Raw genomic sequence first — 25,768 nt, forward strand, 5'->3', positions numbered from 1 at the left:
AGGGAACGCTGACTTTTAATTTTGGCATGGACAACAGAAACATGCAGAAAACATAATCATTTGTAGTAGGAGCCATGTCACTGTACTAAAGGATCAGAAAACTGCCGAATCACTTGCAGCCTTGGGGTACCGTGTTGTACATTATGATGTTGGACACTAGGTTCAGCTATTTGTAAATGTATACATATATAAAGCATTATAATGTATGTAAATAAATATTTAAAAAGTAGCAACTTGGGGTGTACTGTATGTGTCTCACCCAGATACATTTCTTCCTATCCTTCTTTGAGGGTTGCCCTTAACTATTCTGAGCCACTTCACTACTTATATTGCCCCCTGACAATGCACCAGTTATTACACTTTCATGAGAATTTGTATTGCCACTAACAATATACACATTACCTGTGTCTTATATGGCCCTTTCTCTGTCCTCTATCACCTCCAAGTACTTGCAAACCTGACGATGGCTTGGCCCTACTACACCATATACAGTACATTGCCACTTCCTTGACTTATAAAAGGAGCAAAGAAGGGATTAGGGTTTTGACTTGGCAGAAAAAAGTGGAGCAGAGATTAGCAATTTCAATTTTTAAAGCACATATTCAGATTACAAAAAGATTTCTAATCCAGTGCTCAAGGTGTGGTTGCATTGTACATACTTAGTTTATATACTCTGATGGGAATTTGGGCTCTTGATTATTCAATGATATTGTACAGCTATGTGGGCATAAGAAGTTCCTAATAATTTAATGAGGTTAATAGCACACTGGAATTTGATTTTAATTAAGTGTTTTTAACCAGAGGTCAGATGCCTTTTCTAAGTAAAGCTGCACAGTATTAATTGTGTTAGTGTCACTTGAAATGAAAAGAAAAAAAAACAGTTTTCTTGAATTAATTTTAGAAAACTAGTTACTTTAATTACTGAATTATACCAATGATGTTACATGAAAAAAACATTCAAGTTTATACCAATCAAACCAAGGTGAATTAGTCAATGGTGGAACACATTTCACATTTAAGATTCTATATGGAAAAAATAAAAACAGAATAAATTTGGCAAGTCTCTGTAGCCTTTATTCTCCTCTGGTATTTGTTTTCTATCTTAAGATGGGCTATAAGCCATATATGTAAGTACACGGTTTGGGTTGTATATTAGTATCTAATTCTGTTGATCCATTTGTTCATCACTAGATACCATTTAAGTTTGAGTATTGCATTAATGTAATGGAACATAACATATAGGAACTGAGGCTGAAACTCAATTAACTCTGGGGTTTAAAAAAAATACCCACAAATAATAAACAAAACTCATTTCTATACTAAATTTGCATACATAGAAATCTCAAACTACTGTACACAATTTCAAAGGAAAAGTTGCAAGAAAGGATAAACAAATTAGAAATAGATAAGAATGCATACATGACATATTAAAAATAGTAACTGAGAATAAATATGTCATTAAATAACATGGATAAATATACTAGTAATAGATCAAGTTAGTATTTATAGACTTGTTTAAGTCTCTAATGGTAAGTCCTATGCTATGGTAAGAAAGGCTGGGGAGGACAAAAAAAAAAAAAACTCTGGGGCTGGAGAAGAAAAACAAAATATGAAGGGGTTCCAAGGCAAAAAGACCACCCAGTCCCCTATGGACATGCTACCTAACATAAATGTGCTTGAGCAAAGGATATTTGAATGACGCAGAAGCCAAAATATTTATTTTTACATAGAATGAATTTACATTTCCTCACTTCAAACTGTAACAGCTTTTTCAGCTCTACCTCAGTATTCAGGCAAGATGTATGAGGATACAAGCTGAAGTTTATTTTCAGTTGTGTATACATACAGCAATTATATTCTGATTTGCATGTCTCCTCGGAACAGTAATACAATACCAACAAAAGACACACACACAAAATATGCATAGAGTGCAACACATTATATATGAAGTACATATATACACACACACAAAGTCATGTAAAATATATACAGTAATCCCTCGCTATATCGCGCTTCGACTTTCGCGGCTTCACTCTATCGCGGATTTTAAATGTAAGCACATCTAAATATATATCACAGATTTTTCGCTGGTTCGCCGCTTTCTGCGGACAATGGGTCTTTTAATTTAGGTTACATGCTTCCTCAGTTTGATTGCCCAGTTGATTTCATACAAGGGATGCTATTGGCGGTTGGCTTAGAAGCTACCCAATCAGAGCATGTATTACATATTAACTAAAACTCCTCAATGCTATAAGATATTCCCGCGCGGTGCTTGTTTGCTTCTCTCTATCTTTCTCGCTCTCTCTGCGTGACGGAGGGGGTGTGAGCAGAGGGGCTGTTTGCACAGAGGACACGGACGCTCCTCTACAAAATGCCGCTTTATCGCGGTGCTTTTGTATTGATTTTTTGATTGTTTGTTTTTCTTTGTGAGCGCTCTCTCTGACATTCTTTGCTCCTGACGCGCTCCTTTATGACGGCGCTCCTTTGAAGATAAGATATGTTTGCTTTCTTTTAATTGTGAGAAAGAACTGTCATCTCTGTCTTGTCATGGAGCACAGTTTAAACGTTTGACTAAAGGGTGTTGTTTCATGTCTAGAGGGCTCTAATAACGTTAACAGGGTGGGAGAGTTTATAAGGGCTTAAAATATATAAAAATAACCATACAAACATATGGTTTCTACTTCGCGGATTTTCACCTATCGCAGGGGGGTCTGGAACGCAACCCCCGCGATCGAGGAGGGATTACTGTACTGAAGAACGTCCTTGCTACTGTTCCTTAGTACTGAAAATATTAGAAAACCATCCATCCATCCATCCTCTTCCACTTATCCAAGGTCGGGTCGCGGGGGTAGCAGCTTAAGCAGAGAAGCCTGGACTTCCCTCTCCCCGGCCACTTCTTCCAGCTCTTCCGGGAGAATCCCAAGGCGTTCCCAGGCCAGCCGGGAGACATAGTCCCTCCAGCGTGTCCTGGGTCTTCCCCGGGGCCTCCTCCCGGTTGGACGTGCCTGGAACACCTCACTAGGGAGGCGTCCAGGAGGCATCCTGATCAGATGCCCGAGCCACCTCATCTGACTCCTCTCGATGCGGAGGAGCAGCGGCTCTACTCTGAGCCCCTCCCAGATGACTGAGCTCCTCACCCTATCCTTAAGGGAAAGCCCAGACACCCTGCGAAGGAAACTCATTTCAGCCGCTTGTATTCGCAATCTCGTTCTTTCGGTCACTACCCATAGCTCATGACCATAGGTGAGGGTAGGAACGTAGATCGACTGGTAAATTGAGAGCTTTGCCTTACGGCTCAGCTCTTTTTTCACCATTACAGACCGATGCAGAGCCTGCATCACTGCGGATGCCACACCGATCCGCCTGTCAATCTCACGATCCATTCTTCCCTCACTCGTAAACAAGACCCCCTCGGTGACTTCAGTCCCAGAGATGGGAGAGCCCACCTCAGAGTCCCCAGGCTCTGCTTCCTCAATGGAAGGCATGTTAGTGGGATTGAGGAGGTCTTCGAAGTACTCCCCCCACCAAACCACAACGTCCCGAGTCGAGGTCAGCAGCACACCATCCCCACCATATACAGTGTTGACACTGCACTGCTTCCCCTTCCTGAGACGCCGGACGGTGGACCAGAATCTCCTCGAAGCCGTCCAAAAGTCGTTCTCCATGGCCTCTCCAAACTCCTCCCATGCCCAAGTTTTTGCCTCAGCAACAACCAAAGCCACATTCCGCTTGGCCTGCCGGTACCTATCAGCTGCCTCCAGAGACCCACAGGACAAAAAGGTCCTATAGGACTCCTTCTTCAGCTTGACGGCATCCCTCACGCCGGTGTCCACCAACGGGTTGGGGATTGCCGCCGACAGGCACCGACCACCTTACGGCCACAGCTCCGTCAGCCGCCTCAACAATAGAGGCACGGAACATGGCCCATTCGACTCAATGTCCCCACCTCCCTCGGATGTGGTTGAAGTTCTGCCGAGGTGGGAGTTGAAGCTACTTCTGACAGGGGACTCTGCCAGCCGTTCCCAGCAGACCCTCACAACACGCTTGGGCCTACCAGGTCTGACCGCATCTTCCCCACCATCGAAGCCAACTCACCACCAGGTGGTGATCAGTTGACAGCTCCGCCCCTCTCTTCACCCGAGTGTCCAAGACATATGGCCGCAAGTCCGATGACACAACCACAAAGTCGATCATCGAACTGAGGCCTAGGGTGTCCTGGTGCCAAGTGCACATATGAACACCCTTATGCTTGAACATGGTGTTCGTTATGGACAATCCGTGGCGAGCACAGAAGTCCAATAACAAAACACCGCTCGGGTTCAGATCGGGGGGGCCATTCCTCCCAACCACGCCTTTCCAGGTCTCACTGTCATTGCCCACGTTGGCATTGAAGTCTCCCAGCAAAACGAGGGAATCCCCAGAAGGTATGCCCTCTAGCACCCTCCAGAGACTCCAAAAGGGTGGATACTCCAAACTGCTGTTGCGATACGCACAAACAACAGTCAGGACCCTTCCCCCCACCCGAAGGCGGAGGGAAGCCACCCTCTCGTCCACCCCAACGCACAGGCTCCAAGTCGGGGGGCAATAAGTATGCCCACACCTGCTCGGCGCCTCTCACCGGGGGCAACTCCAGAGTGGTAGAGAGTCCAGCCCCTCTCAAGGAGATTGGTTCCAGAGTCCAAGCTGTGCGTCGAGGTGAGTCCGACTATATCTAGCCGGAACCTCTCACCACGCGCACTAGCTCAGGCTCCTTCCCCTTCAGAGAGGTGACATTCCACATCCCAAGAGCCAGTTTCTGTAGCCGAGGATCAGACCGCCAAGGTCCCGCCGCCACCACCCAACTCACACTGCACCCAACCTCCTTGGCCCCTCCCATAGGTGGTGAGCCCATGGGAAGGAGGACCCACGTTACCTCTTCGGGCTGTGCCCGGCCGAGCCCCATGGGTGCAGGCCCGCCACCAGGCGCCGCCATCGAGCCCCACCCCAGGCCTGGCTCCAGAGGGGGGCCCCGGTGACCCGTCCGGGCAAGGGAAAACGTCGTCCACAGTTTTTATTCTTCATTGGAGGTTTGGAACCGTTCTTTGTCTAATCCCTCACCTAGGACCAGTTTGCCTTGGGTGGCCCTACCAGGGGCATAAAGCCCCGGACAACATAGCTCCTAGGATCATTGGGACACGCAAACCCCTCCACCACGATAAGGTGACGGCTCAAGGAGGGGTATTAGAAAACCTCTACTGCTTATTCATCACTAGGTGATCAAGAGGGGAAAATTTATGCATACAGGGATGATGGATTCTTCACAGTGTGTCAGGGGTTCAGCATCACTCCATCCACTACAACACAGCACCATCTAGCACAGACAACTATGCCAATAGTCAAGAAACCAACACAATCCCACTAATAAGATTCTGACTCAAAGTTCTAAACCTAAACATGTACACACAAGTGTAACAATTACACAGGGGCAAAATAATGTGCAAAATGCAGCAAACTAAACAGTCAGCGAAAATTTAAGAGTAAGGAACAGAAAAGGAAAGAAAGAACCAGAATTGCTAAGGACATTATAAGGAGAAAGCAGAGAGGACTTTTTATGGGTGCATTTCTCACATTACCTGTCTGTATAAAATAAAAGAAAAAGTGACGAGCACTTTACAAAGCAAGCAACATTTTAAGTACAAGATGAACCAGGAGAGATGCTAAGAAAATATAGAGTGGATTGCAACATAACATGAATTGTAAATTTAATGTAACTTATTTTTGTGCTTCCTTTCACATTATACTGTATCAAAATTAAGAGTTAAACATACATCCATCAAGGGCAGGTATGTTGACTGCTGTGCATAGAGGGCCTCAAGACTATACATTTTTGCTCAAACAATTTTTTAAATTAATAGCCAATTCTTATTTTTAATTTACTTGTTTGAGCTTGATGATCTTGATACATTACACCTTTGTAAAACTGCACATTTCTCATTTGTAACAGGATCATCAAAAATGTTATTTTAGGCAGAAATCTCAGAGCATTTCCCAGACCCTCCATTTTTTCCCTTTTACTATCAAATGAATTATTGAACAAGATTTATGATGCACACCTTAACACACCTGAAAACTCCTTGTATTTGATTATTATAGTGTTAGCCGTTTAAGATAATAAATATTTAAAGAATGAATTGCAGCTGTTTAAATTTTAAGATGAAAAACATTCTTCAAAATTTAGAAACCCTAGTCCTCAATTTCCTTACTGATTGCTGGTTTCAAGATCAGTTCATGTCTCTGTGCACAGTTTTATTTTACTCAGACGACCTGCTTTGTATTCTTTCTCTCGTAGAATGACATCCCATTGTCAAACCGCTTTATCAAACTCAGAGTCATAGTGCCCAGAAACTGTCCCAGTAGTAGAGCAGCCAAACAGCCCTGGACAGGGTAACCAGTCTGCCGCTGGAATCCCCCACACTCAGTCTGAAATAAATAATGCCATGACTTTAGTGTTCATTTTTTTATGAAGGAGATTGTCTTCTAAAATCAATTATTAAAATATTGCTGTTTTTTTTTTTTAAAGTTAACTTTACTACACACAAATGCTAACAATGGAGAATTGGGGGGTGCTGTTTAAGATTCCTCGTTAGTCTCGCGTGTAATTTATTACTATTTTTAAAGAACCCGGGAGCAATACTGTAGGTTTATTGAACTATTAAAATAAAATCCCAATTCATATACATTCAAGCTTTGCATCCCAAGATGTACAGCGTATATTTAAAAACATTATATTCGAATACATATTTCTGACTGAAAAATAAACCAGCCTGCACAAAATGTTCAAACAGCGTGTGGTTTATCAGTAACGCATATACTGAAACGAAAGTCAAGACTGGCGCATATTTAAAATGCGAATATCAAATATTGAAAAAAATCCGATAATCTTCGAAAAGGTGATATCAATTGTGAAAATGATGCCTGCCTTTAGAAAGTTCACATCCAAAAAAGGATGAATAAATGTGAAAACTGCGTGTTATACCAAACTGTAGGATGGCGTCCAAACCATAGACATAGAATTACGTACACGCCGCATGACCAGCAAAAACGTATTTCAACGTCGCCGCCATATTGCGAGTGGCACTGCTGTGGAGTGAAACGGTGGATAGAGATGCCTCACGCATGTGCTGCTTGGAATTGCACAAATCGCTGCACGCTCCAAACCAGATTACGGGGGATTACATTTCATAGGTAAGTCTGAACAATTGTTATAATCTTAACTTTAGCTACGCCAGGCTAAGACAGAAAAGCTATGCATTCATGTGCTCAAGTGAGCCTCCAAACAACGTTTTAGCTAAACGTATTTACTCACTAACTATGCAGATTGTTGTTAGCTGTTAACATTTCTCAAACTTTGAAGATTTCCCAAAGAAATCCACACCAGGAAGCAGTGGGAGGTAGCCCTTAGACGGGAAGGTTTCAGTGCCAGTGACGCATCCAGGCTCTGCAGTGAGCACTTTAGACAGGAGGATTTTGACTGGACAGGTCAGACTGTGAGACTCAGAGATGGAGCTCTTCTCCCTCTGTGTTCAGGTTTCCAACTCCTCTCCAAAGGGTAGGTGTGTACTTAGGCTATAAGGATTAGAAAGTCAGTAAAAAGTCAGTTTTTAAAGGAATCAGTGATGTATTCCATAGTTCATGTTTTTAAGCATTTAATTTTCTTTTACATTAGCCAGTGGCAACCAGGACTACACTGACTTCAGTGAGGGCACAGGAGAGCCTGTCAGTAGAATGTTCTTTGCCTGTCCAAGAGACTGAAACTCTGCCTGATCCCAGTGTTGTGAGTACTAAGGTCCTTTTCAAACCTCATTTAACACAACCCCCTACCCCCATCATGCTTTTCAGATAAACTAATGCATATACATTGAAACATGCTACTGTTGAATCAGATACACACACGCATGCAATGCTCACAGTAGAATTGAGGGGTGATGTGTTTACAAATGCAGACCAGCAAACTGCACATTGTACTATGACTGATTGACTGATGTGATATAAACTTGACTCCTTGTGTCTGCTAGGACCACTCCTACGCGTTGCCCACATCTCTTGAAAATCTAAGGGCTAGACTCAATGAAACCTTATTTAGGGTGGAGTGCATGGAAAGAGAGAAGAGAAATGCTAAGGATCGGGAACGGAGAGCAAAGAACGCAGTGTGTGGCCTTCTGCAACATTTGAGGGAGAAGAACCTCATTAATGAAGAGCTGAAAGAGAGGCTGGATTTATACTCCGGTAAAACAGAAATTATATATATTTTAAGTAACTGCATTGTGTGTGTGAGAGAGAAATGAGTGAGATGTTTTCAGAAATTAAGACAATTTGTATACAATAAAATTTTTTGTCATTGTATCATTTCACTGTTAAAAGAAAGACCAGACTGCCAGTTATAGTCTTAATATTTTGACTTTCTGATATTAGTCAAGTTTTTTCGTTTCAATAATTGCCATTATTAGTGTATAAATGGATATAAATACTTGCATTTAAAAGATTCGCCAAAATCTGTTATAAGTAAACGATACTGTTTTAAACGTTATTGCTTTTTCATCAGAAAACCCGGTTTCCACGGCTGCCTGTAGTAGTTTAAATGGCACCTTTGCCACTCGCAATATGGCGGACGTGCTGACGTATCGTGTCGACTGGGCAACACAGTGAATGCGGCGTCTACCTATATAATGTCTATAATCCAAACTGCACACTTCTATGGCTGGGTCAGTTTCTCCTTACTTTTCCTGTAGCCTGGAGATTGTGCGATGCGCTGTTGGTTTCGCCACCTACTGCGGCGGATGACTCGCAGTCAGCAGTGCACTTCCTGCAGCTCACCGCCACGCGTCGTCTTGTCAGAGGACCAGGCATAGTAAATAATTCACAAACGGAAACTCACTTTACAACCCAGTAGTCTCCGCACCTATACGTAAGTAGCTGCAACTACTGATAACGCGTGTAATTATTAAAGAAAAAGCGTTCCAAGCTGAATTCGATTGTTTATTGTGTCAATTACGTTTCCAATCGGGGAATAATTTTTGTTAGCAAATAACCGGCGGCAGTAAGCATATTTAAAAACGGATGCAAGAGGTCATCTAGAGAGACTTTATAGTGCAGCACACACAACAGAATGTTTGTAAGAGATACCCTAGCAATACCACGTTTGCCATATGCACGATTTGATTCATACGATTGCTGAACTCGGCCTATAAGATGTGTCCGATTCGTCATGTACAATCGAAAGCTTAAAAAACAATAAAATGAATAAAAAAAAACATTAAATATCGGACGAATTGCAAGCACTGCAAATTGTACAGATAGCTTTAGTTTTTATAGATTCTGCTTCTTGCTCAGGGGTTTGCGGGTGTTTTACAAGGGGTGACGCGGAGACGCAGATAAGGATTGGTTTGCCGTTTTGCGTATTGATTGGCTTGCTGATACATCACTCACTAATGAAGCCTATCGGACGCGCAAGGTTAGGTAGGGGTATATTCGGAATTTTGGTCAGCGAGGCTTAAGCTGGTGAAAGGGAGACAGCTGAGCTTCTGTTTGATTATTACGTCAGTTAATGTAACAATAGCTGGTTTGAGCAAAACTTAATTATTAGTATTTTAAATTACTACTTTTTTTAGACATTGGTAGTTGCAACACTCATCTTCCCGTTGTAAATCCTGACCTCAGCCCTACCGTGGCGTGGACTCGCAAATAAACTAGTTGCTCAAATCATTATACGTCTCTGTCTACCGCAACATACACTTAAATAATGAATATAAACATATTGTGATAAAAGCCAAGAATTTGCATGAAAGCCAGACGAAAAAGAATGTGCGTGATTTTAAAAAATGATTGTTTCTAAAAATCAGAAAATTTAAATGGCATTCTACATAATCAAACAGGTAATAGTAACAGATTCAACTATTTACTTAAAAATGAATACAAGGAAAAAAATTACAGCTTTTTAAAAAATGCGATGAAACGATTAATAAGAGAAATGTGCGTAAATTAAACTTTTCCTTTAACCGTCATGTAGATATCCATGGATATCCGGTGAGACATTATACTAAAAAATACTGTACAGTACAGTGCATCCAGAAAGTATTCACAGCGCTTTTTCCACATTTTGTTATGTTACAGCCTTATTCCAAAATGGATTAAATTCATTTTTTCCTCAGACTTCTACACACAACACCCCATAATGACAACGTGAAAAAGGTTTGAGGTTTTTGCACATTTATTAAAAATAAAAAAACTGAGAAATCACATGTAAATAAGCATTCACAGCCTTTGCTCAATACTTTGTCGATGCACCTTTGGCAGCAGTTACAGCCTCATGTATTGTTGAATATGATGCTACAAGCTTGGCACACCTGTCCTTGGCCAGTTTCACCCATTCCTCTTTGCAGCACCTCTCAAGCTCCATCAGGTTGGATAGGAAGCGTCTGTGCACAGCCATTTTAAGATCTCTCCAGAGATGTTTAATCGGATTCATGTCTGGGCTCTGGCTGGGCCACTCAAGGACATTCACAGAGTTGTCCTGAAGCCACTCCTGTGATATCTTGGCTGTGTGCTTAGGGTCGTTGTCCTGCTGAAAGATGAACCATCGCCCCAGTCTGAGGTCACAAGCGCTCTGGAGCAGGTTTTCATCCAGGATGTCTCTGTACGTTGCTGCAGTCATCTTTCCCTTTATCCTGACTAGTCTCCCAGTTCCTGCCGCTCGCTGAAAAACATCCACACAGCATGATGCTGACACCACCATGCTTCACTGTAGGGATGGCATTAGCCTGGTGATAAGCGAGGTGCCTGGTTTCCTCCAAACGTGATGTCTGGCATTCACATCAAAGAGTTAAATCTTTGTATCATCAGACCAGAGAATTTTGTTTCTCATGGTCTGAGAGTCCTTCAGGTGCCTTTTGGCAAATTCCAGGCGGGCTGCCATGTGCCTTTTACTAAGGAGTGGCTTCCGTCTGGCCACTCTACCATACAGGCCTGATTGGTGGATTGATGCAGAGATGGTTGTCCTTCTGGAAGGTTCTCCTTTCTCCACAGAATACATCTGGAGCTCTGACAGAGTGACCATCGGGTTCTTAGTCACCTCCCTGATTAAGGCCCTTCTCCCCTGATTGCTCAGTTTAGATGGCCAGCCAGCTCTAGGAAGAGTCCTGGTGGTTTCGAACTTCTCCCACTTAAGGATGATGGAGGCCACTGTGCTCATTGGGACCTTCAAAGCAGCAGAAATATTTCTGTAACCTTCCCCAGATTTGTGCCTCGAGACAATTCCTTTGACTTCATGCTTGGTTTGTGCTCTGACATGAACTGTCAACTGTGGGACCTTATATAGACAGGTGTGTGCCTTTCCAAATCATATCCAATCAACTGAATTTACCACAGGTGGACTCCAATTAAGCTGCAGAAACATCTCAAGGATGATCAGGGGGAAACAGGATGCACCTGAGCTCAATTTTGAGCTTCATGGTAAAGGCTGTGAATACTTATGTACATGTGCTTTCTCAATTTTTTTATTTTTAATAAATTTGCAAAAATCTCAAGTAAACTTTTTTCACGTTGTTTTTATGGGGTGTTGTGTGTAAAATTCTAAGGAAAAAAATAAATTTAATCCATTTTGGAATAAGGCTGTAACATAACAAAATGTGGACAAAGTGATGCGCTGTGAATACTTTCTGGATGCACTGTAGTTTTCTTGTAATGCTCAGTCCTGATGTTAAAGATATAGTGGTCACATACTTTCCTTCTAACCAAGTATTGAACCATGACTGCTACTAAGGAAAAAAAAATATTTTGTCCAATAATATTAACTCACTTTTTAAGTTTTATAATCTGTCATTTCTTTTTGTCCCCTTTAAACAGGAGCATCCTGTTTAGATTTTTACTTTTCAACTATTTAAGAATAAGATGCAGTTTAAAAAGAAGTCAAAATCTGTGGGGTCATTTTTACTTATTTGCTTACCATAACGTGTCTGGTTCAGCAAAACATGAAAAAATGAGAGTGAAACATTACAAAAAAATTGGCAAAGAGACCCAGACTACAAAATATTTTTATGAAGTTCTCAGAAAAGGACAGCCTACAAAATGGGTCACAAACTCAGAAACTAACCCTGGATAAGGTGGCACCTTTACAGGATGCATTCAACAGGTAATAGAGCCACGTTGATATATAGCCAGGTCAGTTGAGAGTCCTCTGTAAACTTAATCTGCTTGTTTTTTGGGATGTGGCAAGAAAACTGGTGCATCTGGAACAAAATCCACACTGTCACAAGGAAAAATGTGTAAACTTCACACAGACAGTGACTGGCATAGAAGTCAAACTCAGTTTTCTTGAGCAGCGACGCATCACTATTGGCCATTGAAGCAAATAGCTTCCTAAAAAACCCATTAGGAATTCAATGCTTTTCCTGTGGCTCAACGTACAACTCTATATCCCGCATTTTGTTGTGTCTTACATATATTCCATACATGCAATTTACAGTACTGTTGTGCCCTGCTGTGGAAGTACTGAAAGTTTAAGCAAACCTTTTCAACCAATTTTAGTGCAGATATTTTTAGCTTTACTGCCCTGTGTTCCTTTTTGCGCACTCACAATTATTTCCACTGTTCTCATACCTCCTACCTTTTGCTCCTCTGAATATTCTTCTCAGTCTACACCATTGCCATACTAGTACCCCCAGGCCAAATAACTTTTTCAGAAACCCATCCATTGAACCTGGTATAAGGACCGTAGTGAGTCAGAATCTTTCCTTGAAGCCACAGTTGGCAATCATTTATGACCTTTGCATGGGAAATCATAATTGAGTTATTTTATGTTCTAACAAATCTGAGCTGTTCAATTTACTGCCTTTAAAATTCTTTTAATTTCCCTCTGGTTACATCAATTTACCATTATTACTAGGTATCTTTATTCTGGGTTTCAGGTCCTTCAATGGAGACAAATTTATTACTAGAAAAGACAGACCAACTAAGAAATGGATTGGAGAAGAGTGAGTCCAAAAGGTACAAATTAAAAGAGTTGTGTTATTCATTACAAATGCCATTAAACTAAAGTCTGCAGTTACTGTCATCTATAGGTCTTTTTGTCCATTTTTTCAAACCATGCAATCCATTGCAACGTCATGGGAGACTATGCAGTAATTCTGTAGTAGTTCCAGTTCATCACAGCATATGTTCACCCACACTCTTAGTTAACCTAATGTACATGGTCAAGGAAACAAAAATTCATGCAGACTTAAGGAAATTATCAAGCTAGCAAAAAAACTCTAGATCCATGGAGAGCAGTACTTCTAAATGCCCAGCTGTAGATGTATTTTTTATTTTTTAATACAAACTCTTGGTAGATGCCTATTTCACACTAAAAAATACAGATTAGATTAATTGGAGATTTTAAATTGGTCCAATGTGAGTGTGAGTGGGCACACCGAATTCTGGTTTGGTTGTAGTACTGCCATAACAGGAATTGGCCTCCAGTGACCCGAAATCAGATTAAGAGGGTTTGAGAATGTTATGCTGTTTTGGTATTACCAAAATCACCTTAGGGAAGATTTTACTGCATATATATTATATAAAGTGTTTTGGGGAAGTGTTATTTTAGCCAATTTAGTTTGTTCCATTCAGTTACAACCCTCCTGTTTAAAAGTGTCTGCATCTCTCATGCTCCCCCCTCTCTCTCTCTCTCTCTCTCTCTGATCCACTCTCTCATAGAGTGTACCTAGATTATAATGCAACCACCCCTTTGGAACCAGATGTTATTGAAGCTATTACAGTTGCTCTGCAGGAGGCCTGGGGAAACCCCAGCAGCATGTACACTCCAGGTAAAATCTCCTATGAAAGCGATTTGTTCTCTTGTGTGTACTTTTTTGGTTCCCCGTATACGTTATTACCTGTTGGGTTGTAGTAACCAGTTCCAACTGATTATTTCCAATTTAATCTATTTTTACATGTTAATGTATGATGTATCACATCATCAACTAATTTCACACTGTCTGAGTTTAATATCTGTTCTGCAAGTGCTCACAAGGCTGTTAGACCCACAATGCAGTCTAATAAGTGTTTTGTACCATCAATGTAAAAAAAAAAAGAAATAGCTAATTCTTTTTTCTGCAATTATGTTTGTGATTTTAATGACTTGAAGATTGTTTATAATTAAGCCCAACAGTGCCTGTGCTCTACTATTTTAAAGTCTTTGTAACCAAAGGCAGGCACTCATCCTATACTTAAAATGTGAGTACTTTAGCTTTTTTATTAATTCCAACTGTTTGTTTATTCAGACATCATACAACAGCTGAACAATAGGTTTTTTAAATAAAATACTACAGTGTTTTTTAATACAGTTGAAAGATGGTTTCATACTCTGTTTCTCTTAAATTTTCATTTTTATTTTAGGAAGAAAAGCCAAAGAAATTATTAGCCATTCTAGGGAAGGTATTGCTAAGATGGTTGGCGGATGTGCTGATGACATTATTTTCATGTCTGGAGGAACAGAGGTTAGAGTGCATTAATATATAAGAAAGTAATTTTGGGGGTCTTCAACTTGAAAGTACACCATGGTAAGCAAATGTGTCATAGTGGATTCAACATTCTCAAAAATCAGTTTGTGGAAGAGATTTTAAAGGATAAGGGAATTTTCAGTTATATAGCACACTAAATATATTACTAAGGGAGGTTACCTTTAAGTTTACAATGCCGATCAAATGGCATGTGTGGAATATTGTGTTTATTGTGTTCTCCATATTACCAAAATACATTTCAGTGCTAAACAAAGCTCAGAGAAAATCGACTAAATGGAATGCTAGGGTTCTTGATATGAGATGCAACCAAAGATTATATGAGAGTAACAAAGAGAGGTGACTTAATAGAAAGGTTTACAACCATGAAGGCAGTCAGTAGGATGAATAGAAATAGTTTCTTTAGCTGGAACATGAGGTCTTCTGTTAGAACGGGTAAATTTCACTGAACCATAGATGCATTTAATAAATATCTACCAAGTGGAATGGTTCCTGGTAATATTTTAGGGATCATCAAATCTAAAACTGACACTATGCTGTAAGAATGTAGGTTAGTATTGTTTGATGAGCTATGTTGGGCTGAATAGTTTGTTCTCTTTAAAACTTGCTTCTATTATGGTACACTTTGTCCTTCACATTTAATTGGTCAGGTCCTAGACTGCTTCCCTTTCTTTCTGGGCAAGGTTCAAGTGTGCATGTACAGCACTGATCAGGGTTAATTTCTAGCTCAGTGCTCTTACTACATCTGGCATAAGAGTTTATCTTAAAGCTTATGCAGTTCAGGCATCTGCTAACCTCATGATAACTTCTCAATCAGATGATATACAGAGGGTTACAAATTGCCCTGGTCCAAAATACACTTCCTTTCCTGAAGTTGTCAACTAATCAGAAGTCTGCTCTCTAATCAGCTGGGGTGCTTTCTGTGTGTGGGTTGCACATTCTCCTCTTATCTATGTGGGTTTACTTTATAGAGTGTGGTTTTCTTCCCCAATCCAGAAAGCACAAACAGCTTGTTCTCAGAAAAAGCAGTGGTGTTTATTCAAGTTAAATAATGTTTACACTTTAATCATGGTGACTAAGAAAAGTCAGAGTAATGAAAATAAATGTGCAGTTTGTAAAGTTGCGTAATACTTGTGATTATTTACATTAATTAATATTGTATTTCAAAATAATACATTCTATGAAAATTCAAAATTGATATATTGTGCAGGGTTCTGAATTCTCTTTCTCCATAACTTTCAGGCCAACAATTTTGTTTTCCACACGGCTATTAAGTACTTTTGGAATGTTGTTCAGAAGGCTGAGCTAAATGGGGTCCAGGTGGGGTCTTCACAACAAGGAGGGATCTTGCCACATCTCATCACTAGCAACGTAGAGCATGACTCTGTTAGACTTGTGGCCCAGCAGCTCATGGAGGAGAAAAAGGCAGGTGAGCCCAAGTGCTAGTCACTTAAGACATATCTGTACCTTTTTTTTTTAATAGTTAATTTTTATATTGCCCATACATTAAAACATTGAGAATGCTGGTAATGCTCTTCTTCTGAGTATTCAGTGCAGAATTACAACTTTACTTGCCCAAATAACCTTTCCTCAATTGAACTCTTCATATTATTGGAGCAATTATACCTTTATATTTTAGTTATGACTTATCTTATAGAAATGTATAGATTAAAAAAGAAATGATTTAGAAATTTGACTGAAACTGTTTGTTGTAATGCTGCTCCTTCCATCCACCGCAAGGTGGTTTTGGGAGGTTTCTTGATGAAGGTATGGCACAAAATCACCAAGAAGAAAGAGAAAAGAATCAAGTACATTAAGTTGGTAATAGTACATAGATACAGTCAGTTTTATTGCCAAAAGAGGACAGACAGTGTAGGCCAGTTTAATACTATTTGAAGAGCAATTCAAACAAACAAAGCCTAATGCTGCTGTTCCTTTATAATATGAAAAAAAACTATTTCTGGGCGTATTTTGGCTTGTTAATCTCTTCTCTGTAGATTCCTGGGAAAATCTGTAGCTCACTTACTGCCTGCTGAATATGTGGAACCCTAAATGATCTATATGATCACAGATTAGTTTCATCTTTTTTGTTTTGCGGGCTAGAAAACTGATTTTAGCCATGCAACACCATTCAGACAAGGAAGAATTTTTAATCTGTATCATTATGCCTGACTGTTCTTTTGTCGTCTTTTTTTTTCTTTCTTGTATTTTAAAAACGGGTCATTTCCTACAAGTCTTCAATGTACTGTAGGTTTGTGGAAAAATATTGTTTTCTTACACATGATATCATCAACACAGAAGTAACTCTATTCTTTAGTGTTTTGGACATACAGTAATCCCTCCTCGATTGCAGGGGTTGTGTTCCAGAAGCGCGATAGGTGAAAATCTGCGAAGTAGAAACCATATGTTTGTATGGTTATTTTTATATATGCAAGAAAAATTGTATACAGTAAATGTGTGTACAGTGACACTAAACATATGTACATGTACTAAGTAATGTAAGTAGAAAATTAATTATGGTTACTCACCAACAATGACACGATGACTTGTCCGATAAAGATGAGTTTAGTTTTACTGCACAACAAAGGAGAGCATTACAGCTCTTCTAAAGGAGCCTGTTCAGGCGACTGTGTAGCACTACCGTTGTTCTTCTTCAATCCAAATCCCTAAAGCAGATTCCGTCCAGACTACTGCCTTATTACATCCACTTACAACTCGTTTTGTACCCTGGTTAAAAGGACACTGCGGCCGTAGATCTTATATTCCTTTCCTACTTTTTAAATAAAAAGAATAGTAGCCTCATTGATGCTGTAATGGCGTCCTACAGCTGTGTAGCTTTTCCCTTCCTTCAACATATCCAAAACGTTTACCTTTTCGGCAATCGTTAACATCTTCCGTTGGTGCTTGGGCACGGCCCCTGAAGCAGTAGCAGGAGCAGATCGTTTTGGAGCCACAATGAAGGGCTTGTCTATGCACAAAGATAAACACAAAAGAGCACAAATGTTAACTCTTTACACAATGAAACACATTGATGCTGAATGAGCGAGACGAGACTTCCTGGTTAACGCCGCAGAATCTAATTCAGCTCTCCATTGCTGAGCCATTCAGACCACAGGAACTTGACTGCATGCTCTGATTGGTTAGCTTCTCAGCCATCCGCCAATAGCATCCCTTGTATGAAATCAACTGGGCAAACCAACTGAGGAAGCATGCACAGGAAGTAAAAGGACCGATTGTCCGCAGAACCCGCGAAGCAGCGAAAAATCTGCGTTATATATTTAGATATGCTTACATATAAAATTCGCTATAGAGTGAAGCCGCGAAAGTTGAAGAGGGATTACTGTAATTGAAAAGTATCAGAAACCAATCAATAAGCATCCTTCTTATTCCTGGTGTCATTGAAAGAGTAGCATAATAGACCATGGTATGATAGACATTTTATAGCCTTATTTAAAATTATGAAAATATGTATCAAGTGTTTTTCTGTATTTGCTTCCTCTTGGTCTGGATTATAAGATTCAGAGCCACAGGTTATAACTGAAAGTCTTGATACAGTATAGCCAGAAATTGAGAATTTGACACAGGTTTAAAGATATTGTGCAAAGGTTTGCAAAAATTGAAGAAACAAAATTTGAAATAGTATAGCAAAATTTCAGGTAAACATTTCTAACCAATGGTGTCAAAATAAAATATGATTGCTTTGAGGTTTAATGATTTTATACTTTAACCTTCAGTTATGGTTAAGTTTTTTTTTTTTGTTTTTTTTTTCTTTTCTTTTCTTTTCAGAGGTCACTTTTATACCTGTTTCCAAGTTGACTGGTCAAGTTGAAGTTGATGATGTAATGTCAGCCATTAGACCAACTACTTGCCTCATTTCCATCATGCTGGCCAACAATGAGACGGGTGTTATCATGGTGAGTATCCTCTGAGTATAGAAGCAGGAGGTCTAATACACTGGATTTTCCTAACATACCTTTTGCTGTTTATTTTAACTTTAATGACCTTTTTTAAAATAAGTAACCACTTGCTTTGGGTATATGAACAGACTAGGAAATAAAAAGAATTGTTTTGCCCACATTTGAGACATAGACAGGTTTAGTAACATACTCAGTGAACTGGAAATGGAGACCATAATATTTTGACTTCTTAGTCACTAGATAATAGAGTAAACAGGTTACACCTTGGTTGCAATGATCAGAAATTCACTGAATTTACAATTCCTGAATTTGATCCTAATTTCACTCTTGGTTTCCAGAAATGGAAAAGTTTTTAAATTTTTTTATTTATGCACTTATGAAAATGGAATTTTCAAAGAAGACTGGTACCAGATAAAAGGGAAAAAAAACCCAAACAAACAGATTGACATTGTACAGTGGAGGGACACATGACAATATTGTTTTAGTAAGGGGGAGAAAAAACAGAAAAAAAAAACATAATTTATCTGCTTCATAGAGAACATTCATGACAATAATGACCCTATAAACCAAAAACTATAAACTTTGTCATATACAGCCAGTTGGCGAAATCAGCAAACGAATACAAGCACTGGGTGAAGAAAGACCAGCTCCCAGGGTCCTTTTGCATACAGATGCTGCCCAGGCTATTGGTAAACTACGAGTTGATGTCCAGGACCTAGGGGTGGACTATTTGACCATTGTTGGCCACAAGGTATGTTGCCTTATATATTTAATGAGAGAACACTTGAAGCATGCTGTACTTTTTCAAAGTGTATATGCATTTCTCTCACTGTATATGAGTTGCAAGGCAGTCAGCCTGAATTCCTGGTAGGCTGCAACAACTGTAAAATATTTTAAAGTGAACTTTATGCTTACTTTTAATTGAAATATATGTTTAATTTCCATGTTCTGTATTTAGTCACTACATATTGAAGTGCTCATGGTTTATAACAGTCATTTGTTTACATTGGTTTTCATTTTTCCAGTTTAGAACTAATAAAATATGGAAAGTGTCTGTTTATCATCAGGGATATTTAAAGTGTCATATTTAAATGGTTCATTTAGTTTAGACTGTGAGACCTTGCAGTCTTATTATATACGGAAGAATAACACCTAACAGACAAACCTTTTATAGTTTTATGGTTCTTTTTATAACAGGAGATGCACTGTGTTGATTTAAAGTATATAGGCCAGATTGTTTAAAACTCATTCTTCTGCTAAACAAACAATTTGTGGTTTTGTTTTTAGAATTGCAGTTTGACAATTGGACATTTTTACCCAATTTTCCTCAAATCATTTTAGTGATTCAAAATTACAAACTTGATTAAAGTGATTTCAGAATTTCACAATTAGTTTTATTTTATAATAAACTTATCAGAAAGAACTGTGTTTTTCATTCTACAATTTTTTTTTATTCAGTATTGTTATAGCCTACTCATCACAGTGTTATAAAGGGAAACAGTTGTACTTGTTAGAATTCTATTAACAAAATGGCAACATATCCACAGAGCAACGCAAACACCTATGAAATTGTGTATGTCATTGGTTTCTCAATTTACTCCTGGGGGCTCTCTGTGGCTGTAGATTTTTGTCCAAACCAATATCTTCCATTAATTTGACTCGTACATTTCTACATCTGTGCACTGAAAAGGCAACTGAGTTAAGCATTTAAAGATACTGCTAAAAGTACAAATCTCACAGTACTGTTTTTTACTCAATTTAAAATAAGAAAAGAAAAAACGAATTAGTCAATTACAGCTAAATCAACTCCAAGTGAAATTGATTGAAACAAATAAAATTGGGTGAAAATGAATATGCATCCAAAATGTCTGATTCTTTCAGAGTATTCCAATGCTGTACACAGTATTATCAAATCCTTTTTCAAAAGTTGGATATGATTTTTACTTTGTTAAAAGAATCCTAACCCATCCTCCATAACACAGTTGGAGAAATGTCTTATTTTACTTTATTATTGGGGGAAAACATGTAATGTTCTCTACAAAGAATGCTCAAAAGTTGTTTCATAATCTGGCAAAGATTTATTAATACTGTACTAAAATAGCAAAGTAGAGCCTCTGATAACTTTTGGGTGTCTTAATGTCTATGAATGGCTACTTCATACTGGAGTCTGTGATCATATAGCTGTCAAAACTGGGTAGAGAAACAATGTTGAGATTGAGATGAAACATGAAAGTGTGGAATTTAGTACTAATTGTATTCTCAATTGATTTTTTTTTTATTCACAGTAATGTAATTTACAAAATCAGTATAATATAAAATAAGTGAAGTCCTTAAAAAAAGATGTTTTTCAGATAATCATTTGATTTTTGGTTTAAAAAAATGTAATTACATTTAAATTAATTATTATAAAATGTCATGTTAATGGTGTCATTGATAGGATTATGGACCACATAATGGGGGCCCTCCTCACTCACGTGCCAGGCTCAAGGTGTTTAAATGATGAAATGTAAGCAAGGCAAGATTATGGCAGAAACTGTAAAATCTGTGTTTCTTTAAACTAAAATTTTATTTTTTTGTGTGTCTTTTTATCTTAGTTCTATGCTCCTCGAATTGGAGCCCTGTATGTCAAGAGTCCTGTTACTCTAACTCCCATTTATCCTCTTTTCTATGGTGGTGGACAAGAGAAAAATCTCAGACCTGGGTAAGCTTTTTATTTTGTAAAATCATTTACTTCCATTTTGTATTTAAGTGAATTTACACTATGGTGGTGCAGTGGTTAGTGCTAATAACACATGTCCTGGGTTACAGAATCCTATACAATTCTCATTTTTATAGGCATAAGGCCCTAAAGATGGATGAATGCTGAATGCAGAAGAGTTTCATAAAATTCTAGCATATGTAGTTGAATTTCCTACTGAAGAATTAATTAACAAAGACATTTTTATGATGATTTAGACAAGGATACTTTAAAACGTGATCTATTTTTTTGATATTTTCCTTAAATACAGTAACTATTATCAACTTGAGAGAATATTTTACACTTTCTTTACTTTCAACATTTTCTCAGTATTTTTGCTTTTCTGTACAGGACTGAGAACACACCAATGATAGCAGGACTTGGAAAGGTGGGTCACTATTAAAAGGAAATTCCATTTAATGGGTTGCTGTCCTTAAATGTATTATTTTCTGCAGTATTTTATTTTAGATTAGTTTCATAGTAAGTACTTTTTGGCCTAGTAGTAACAAAATAATGCTAAAATTCAGTGAGTGTCAATCCATACTTGTAAGGAATGGTGCACATGAAAATAATATAAAAATTAAAGATGAGAAAACTCTCATTTTATGTATAATGTTCAGACAGGATGGTACAGTGGTGCAGAGGTTAATGTTATTGCCTTATGCATTCAACATCTTGGATTGGCCTTGTCATTGTCTGTGTTTTACTCTGCATATACTCCCCATGTATGCATGAGTTTTTTTTTCTCCCTGGGTTGAGATTAGATTAATTGGTTTGTCTTAATAGGCCTTGTGTAGTTGTGTCTGGGCATGTACTTGAATGGACTTGTCCTCTTTCTAGGGGTAGTTGCCTTGCACTTGAACTAATCAAAATAGACTCCAGCCCATATAACTCTTCATTGGATTAATTGGGTTTGAGAATATGATGGGTTATTTAATGATTAGATAAACATATAGAAAAACAAAATCCAAGCATGATAAAAATTTAAATGTGAATTTACTTGGGTAGTAACTTCACAGCTAGCGGACAAATTTATTTTTGTTGTTATTTGGCACATGTAGTGCACATTCAGGTGGGTATCTGTTCACACTCAATCAGATTGAGAGCACTTGCAAAAGTAATTTAATCAGTCAAAAAAAAACTGGTGAAAATTGGAAATTGAGGCACTATTAGCCACAGTGTGAGTGTGGCCTAAACAAAGTAGGACAAAAACACTTTCTTACTGGGCCTATAGTGCATTTTGTGAGGCCTAATACACAGACACGCACCTTGCAAAGTACACCAGGTCTCTCCACTACATGGTGTCTCATAGCTTTAGTACTATAAGATACACTTTATTTAGTGATATTGCTGCATGCTTAGTCACAATATGGCCACTGTGCAAGTCTTTCCACAGCTCATTTCAGATGCAATTCAGATGCAAATTTTTGCTAGTTCCTCAACACATTATAGCATAACTTATAAACATATACACTCACTGCAGAGATATAATAGTTTTGCATGTTAAATGTCACGTAAAATCTGTACAAAAATATTCAGCCTTGTCCCTGGAATCCTGTCTAGGTCTTATTTAGCTAAATATGCAGATTGCTTTTATGCACAAAAATGTAGAGAAAAGCCCCACCTTTTATTGGCTAACTAAAAAGATTACAATATGCAAGCTTTCAAGGCAACTCGGGCCCCTTCAGGCAAGATTCATATTTGTTTCGTGCTGAAATACTTTCTAAACAAGGGTGAGTAAAGTATTTGATGAAATCTCAGTTGTCATGAAACAACATACAGTGGAACCTCGGTTCACGACCATAATTCGTTCCAACACTCTGGTCGTAAACCAAGTTGGTCGTGAACCGAAGCAATTTTTCCCCCATAGGATTGTATGTACAGTAATCCCTCGCTATATCGCGCTTTGACTTTCGCGGTTTCGCTCTATCGCGGATTTTATATGAAAGCAGAACTAAATATATAACGCGGATTTTTCACTGCTTCGCGGGTTCTGCGGACAATGTGTCTTTTTACTTCCTGTACATGCTTCCTCAGTTAGTTTGCCCAGTTGATTTCATACAAGGGACGCTATTGGCGGATGACTGAGAAGCTAACCAATCAGAGCATGCAGTTAAGTTCCTGCCTGCTGAATGTGGTGTTAACCAGGAAGTCTCGTCTCACTCATTCAGCATCAACGTGTTTCGCTGTGTAAAGAGTTGTGCTCTTTTGTGTTTATCTTTGTGCATAGTCAAGCCATTCATTATGGCTCCAAAACGATCTGCTACTGCTTCAGGGGCCGTGCCCAAGCGCAAAACGGAAGATGTTAATGATTGCCGAAAAGGTAAATGTTTTGGAGGCTACGATTCTTTTTATTTAAAAAGTAGGACAGGAATATACTGTAAGATCTACGGCCGCAGTGTCCTTTTAACCAGGGTGCAAAACGAGTTGTAAGTGGATGTAATAAGGCAGTAGTCCGGATGGAATCTGCTTTAGGGATTTGCATTGAAGACTGCCAGAAGAAGAACAACGGCAGTGCTACACAATCGCCTGAAGTGGCTCCTTTAAGGGCTGTAACGCTCTCCTTTGTTGTGCAGTAAAATAAAACTCATTGTTATCGGACAAGTCATCATGTCATTGTTGGTGAGTAACCATAATTAATTTTCTACTTACAGTACTTAGTACATGTACGTACGTTTAGTGTCACTGTACACACATTTACTGTATACTATTTTTCTTGTATTGTACGTAGTTATTGCTGTTGGCATGTCTATCGTAATGGCTGTAACATATGTGCTATCGGAGACACTCAATATCTTTAAAATAATATTTAGGTTTTACTGTATATAAACAGTGTGTTTATATACATTATTTCAATGAATCTTACCTAATATCTAAGAGAATACAAAGGGATTATGCTGTATAACTCTGCGGGGAATATTTATAAACAGTGTGGGAGAGTTTATAAGGGCTTAAAATATATAAAAATAACCATAGAAACATATGGTTTCTACTTAGGCGGATAGGCGGATTTTCACCTATCGCGGGGGGGGTCTGGAACGCAACCCCCGCGATCGAGGAGGGATTACTGTAAATACAATTAATCCTTTCCAGACCGTACGAACTGTATGTATTTTTTTTTAAAGATTAAGCACAAATATAGTTAATTACACCATAGAATGCACAGTGTAATAGTAAACTAATGTAAAAACACCCAGTCTCCCTGCTCAGCTGCAGGAGCAGCCTTGCTCTCTCTCTCTCTCTCTCTCTCTCTCTCAGCAGCACGCACGCACAGGCAGGCAGGCACTGACTGAGAACAATGCAAAACGTGCGGAATCGCCGCGCACAAACCGAAAGGGAAATTGGCTCGTTCATATACCGAGTGTGTGGTCGTGAACCGAGGCAAAAGTTTGGCAAACTTTTTGGTCGTGTACCGAGACGTTCGTGAACTGAGGTTCCACTGTAATTGGTGGACAAATTGGTTGTGTGAATGCTGTGGACTACCAGTTTTTAAGTCCAGGAAACCAAACTACAAACTCGCAAAACCCACTGAACTATCAGATATTTGATCCATGCAATGTTGTCCTAATTAAACCAGTCTGATAAAAACAGAAGACCCAATTCTTTATGTACCACCTTACCTTTTGTGGTACTTTTAAAGACAACTGCTTATGGAGCATCAGATTGCTGTGATCACTGTCTAACACACATACACCTACTAGTGAGTACAACAGAGAGCCAATGTAGGAAGTCTATAAATCAAGCAAGGGAGACAACAGTATTAATTGTAAACAATGGGAGATGTAAGGACAAGAGTGCCAGAAGCTAGTTGTATTCCTTTTTTTTTTTTGCTTACCACTGTATAAGTAAGGTAGTAATGAAAACATATTTTATTATGGATTTAAAAAAAAAATGGAAGGACAAGTCAAATCATTCCACTACTGTTTTAGTAATACAAGTGAAAAGATTCATAATTACAAATAGCTTTGTGATACAAATAAATGGAATTATAGAAGGCTGCGAAAAGGCTCCTTACTATTAGCCCAAACACTACAGTGTGAACATGCCTTTTCAGGCCTAAACTCAGTTTTGACTTAAATGAGTACCTGCAAGTTTGACTATAATGCAGCTGTATATATCACTGGGTATGGTCAGGTAAAAGTGTATGATGATGTAAAAAATAAATTGCACCTCAGGTCAACCTAATGATGCGTTTAACAGAGAATCTAACTGGTGGGGTCTGAAAACAAAATTTGGCAATAAAATATTAATGTTGTATTCAGTTAATTTTTCTTAAAACATTTTTGTATGTTTTGAAAATAGACCATATATCTTACATCCTGTAAAATTAATTTATCTGCTAAAATATTATCTTCCATGTTGCTGATTGTATTTTTATTGTGGTAGAAGAGTGCTCTGCACTTGTGTATAACAAAACATTGCTGTAAAAAATTGCAGGTAACCCTCCATTCCTTATATAAAGCTGAATTACCAGAAAGCATACCTGGAACTAACAGGTTTGCAAAGTAAATTAATTTACAATTTGTCCACCTCTAAAACATTTTTATGAACTTGGAGGTCATTTTCTCAAAAATCTGTGTTTCTCT

General features: G+C 38.8%; 1 protein-coding gene across 1 annotated transcript in view; it reads left to right on the forward strand.

The window, feature by feature from the left end:
* Window positions 1-549: 549 nt before the first annotated feature.
* The window catches only part of scly (selenocysteine lyase), a 48,203-nt gene continuing 22,984 nt past the window's right edge, over window positions 550-25,768 (forward strand). Inside the window, 13 exon segments of the mRNA XM_039762994.1 lie at window positions 550-561; window positions 7,145-7,224; window positions 7,394-7,547; window positions 7,550-7,813; window positions 8,055-8,265; window positions 12,942-13,020; window positions 13,726-13,835; window positions 14,407-14,507; window positions 15,771-15,957; window positions 18,315-18,442; window positions 19,041-19,196; window positions 21,040-21,146; window positions 21,534-21,570. Of these exon segments, the coding sequence (XP_039618928.1) occupies window positions 7,145-7,224; window positions 7,394-7,547; window positions 7,550-7,813; window positions 8,055-8,265; window positions 12,942-13,020; window positions 13,726-13,835; window positions 14,407-14,507; window positions 15,771-15,957; window positions 18,315-18,442; window positions 19,041-19,196; window positions 21,040-21,146; window positions 21,534-21,570 (1,614 nt within the window). The 5' untranslated portion in view covers window positions 550-561.

Source organism: Polypterus senegalus, chromosome 1 (assembly GCF_016835505.1).
Source record: "Polypterus senegalus isolate Bchr_013 chromosome 1, ASM1683550v1, whole genome shotgun sequence".
In the NCBI taxonomy this organism is placed as follows: domain Eukaryota; kingdom Metazoa; phylum Chordata; class Cladistia; order Polypteriformes; family Polypteridae; genus Polypterus; species Polypterus senegalus.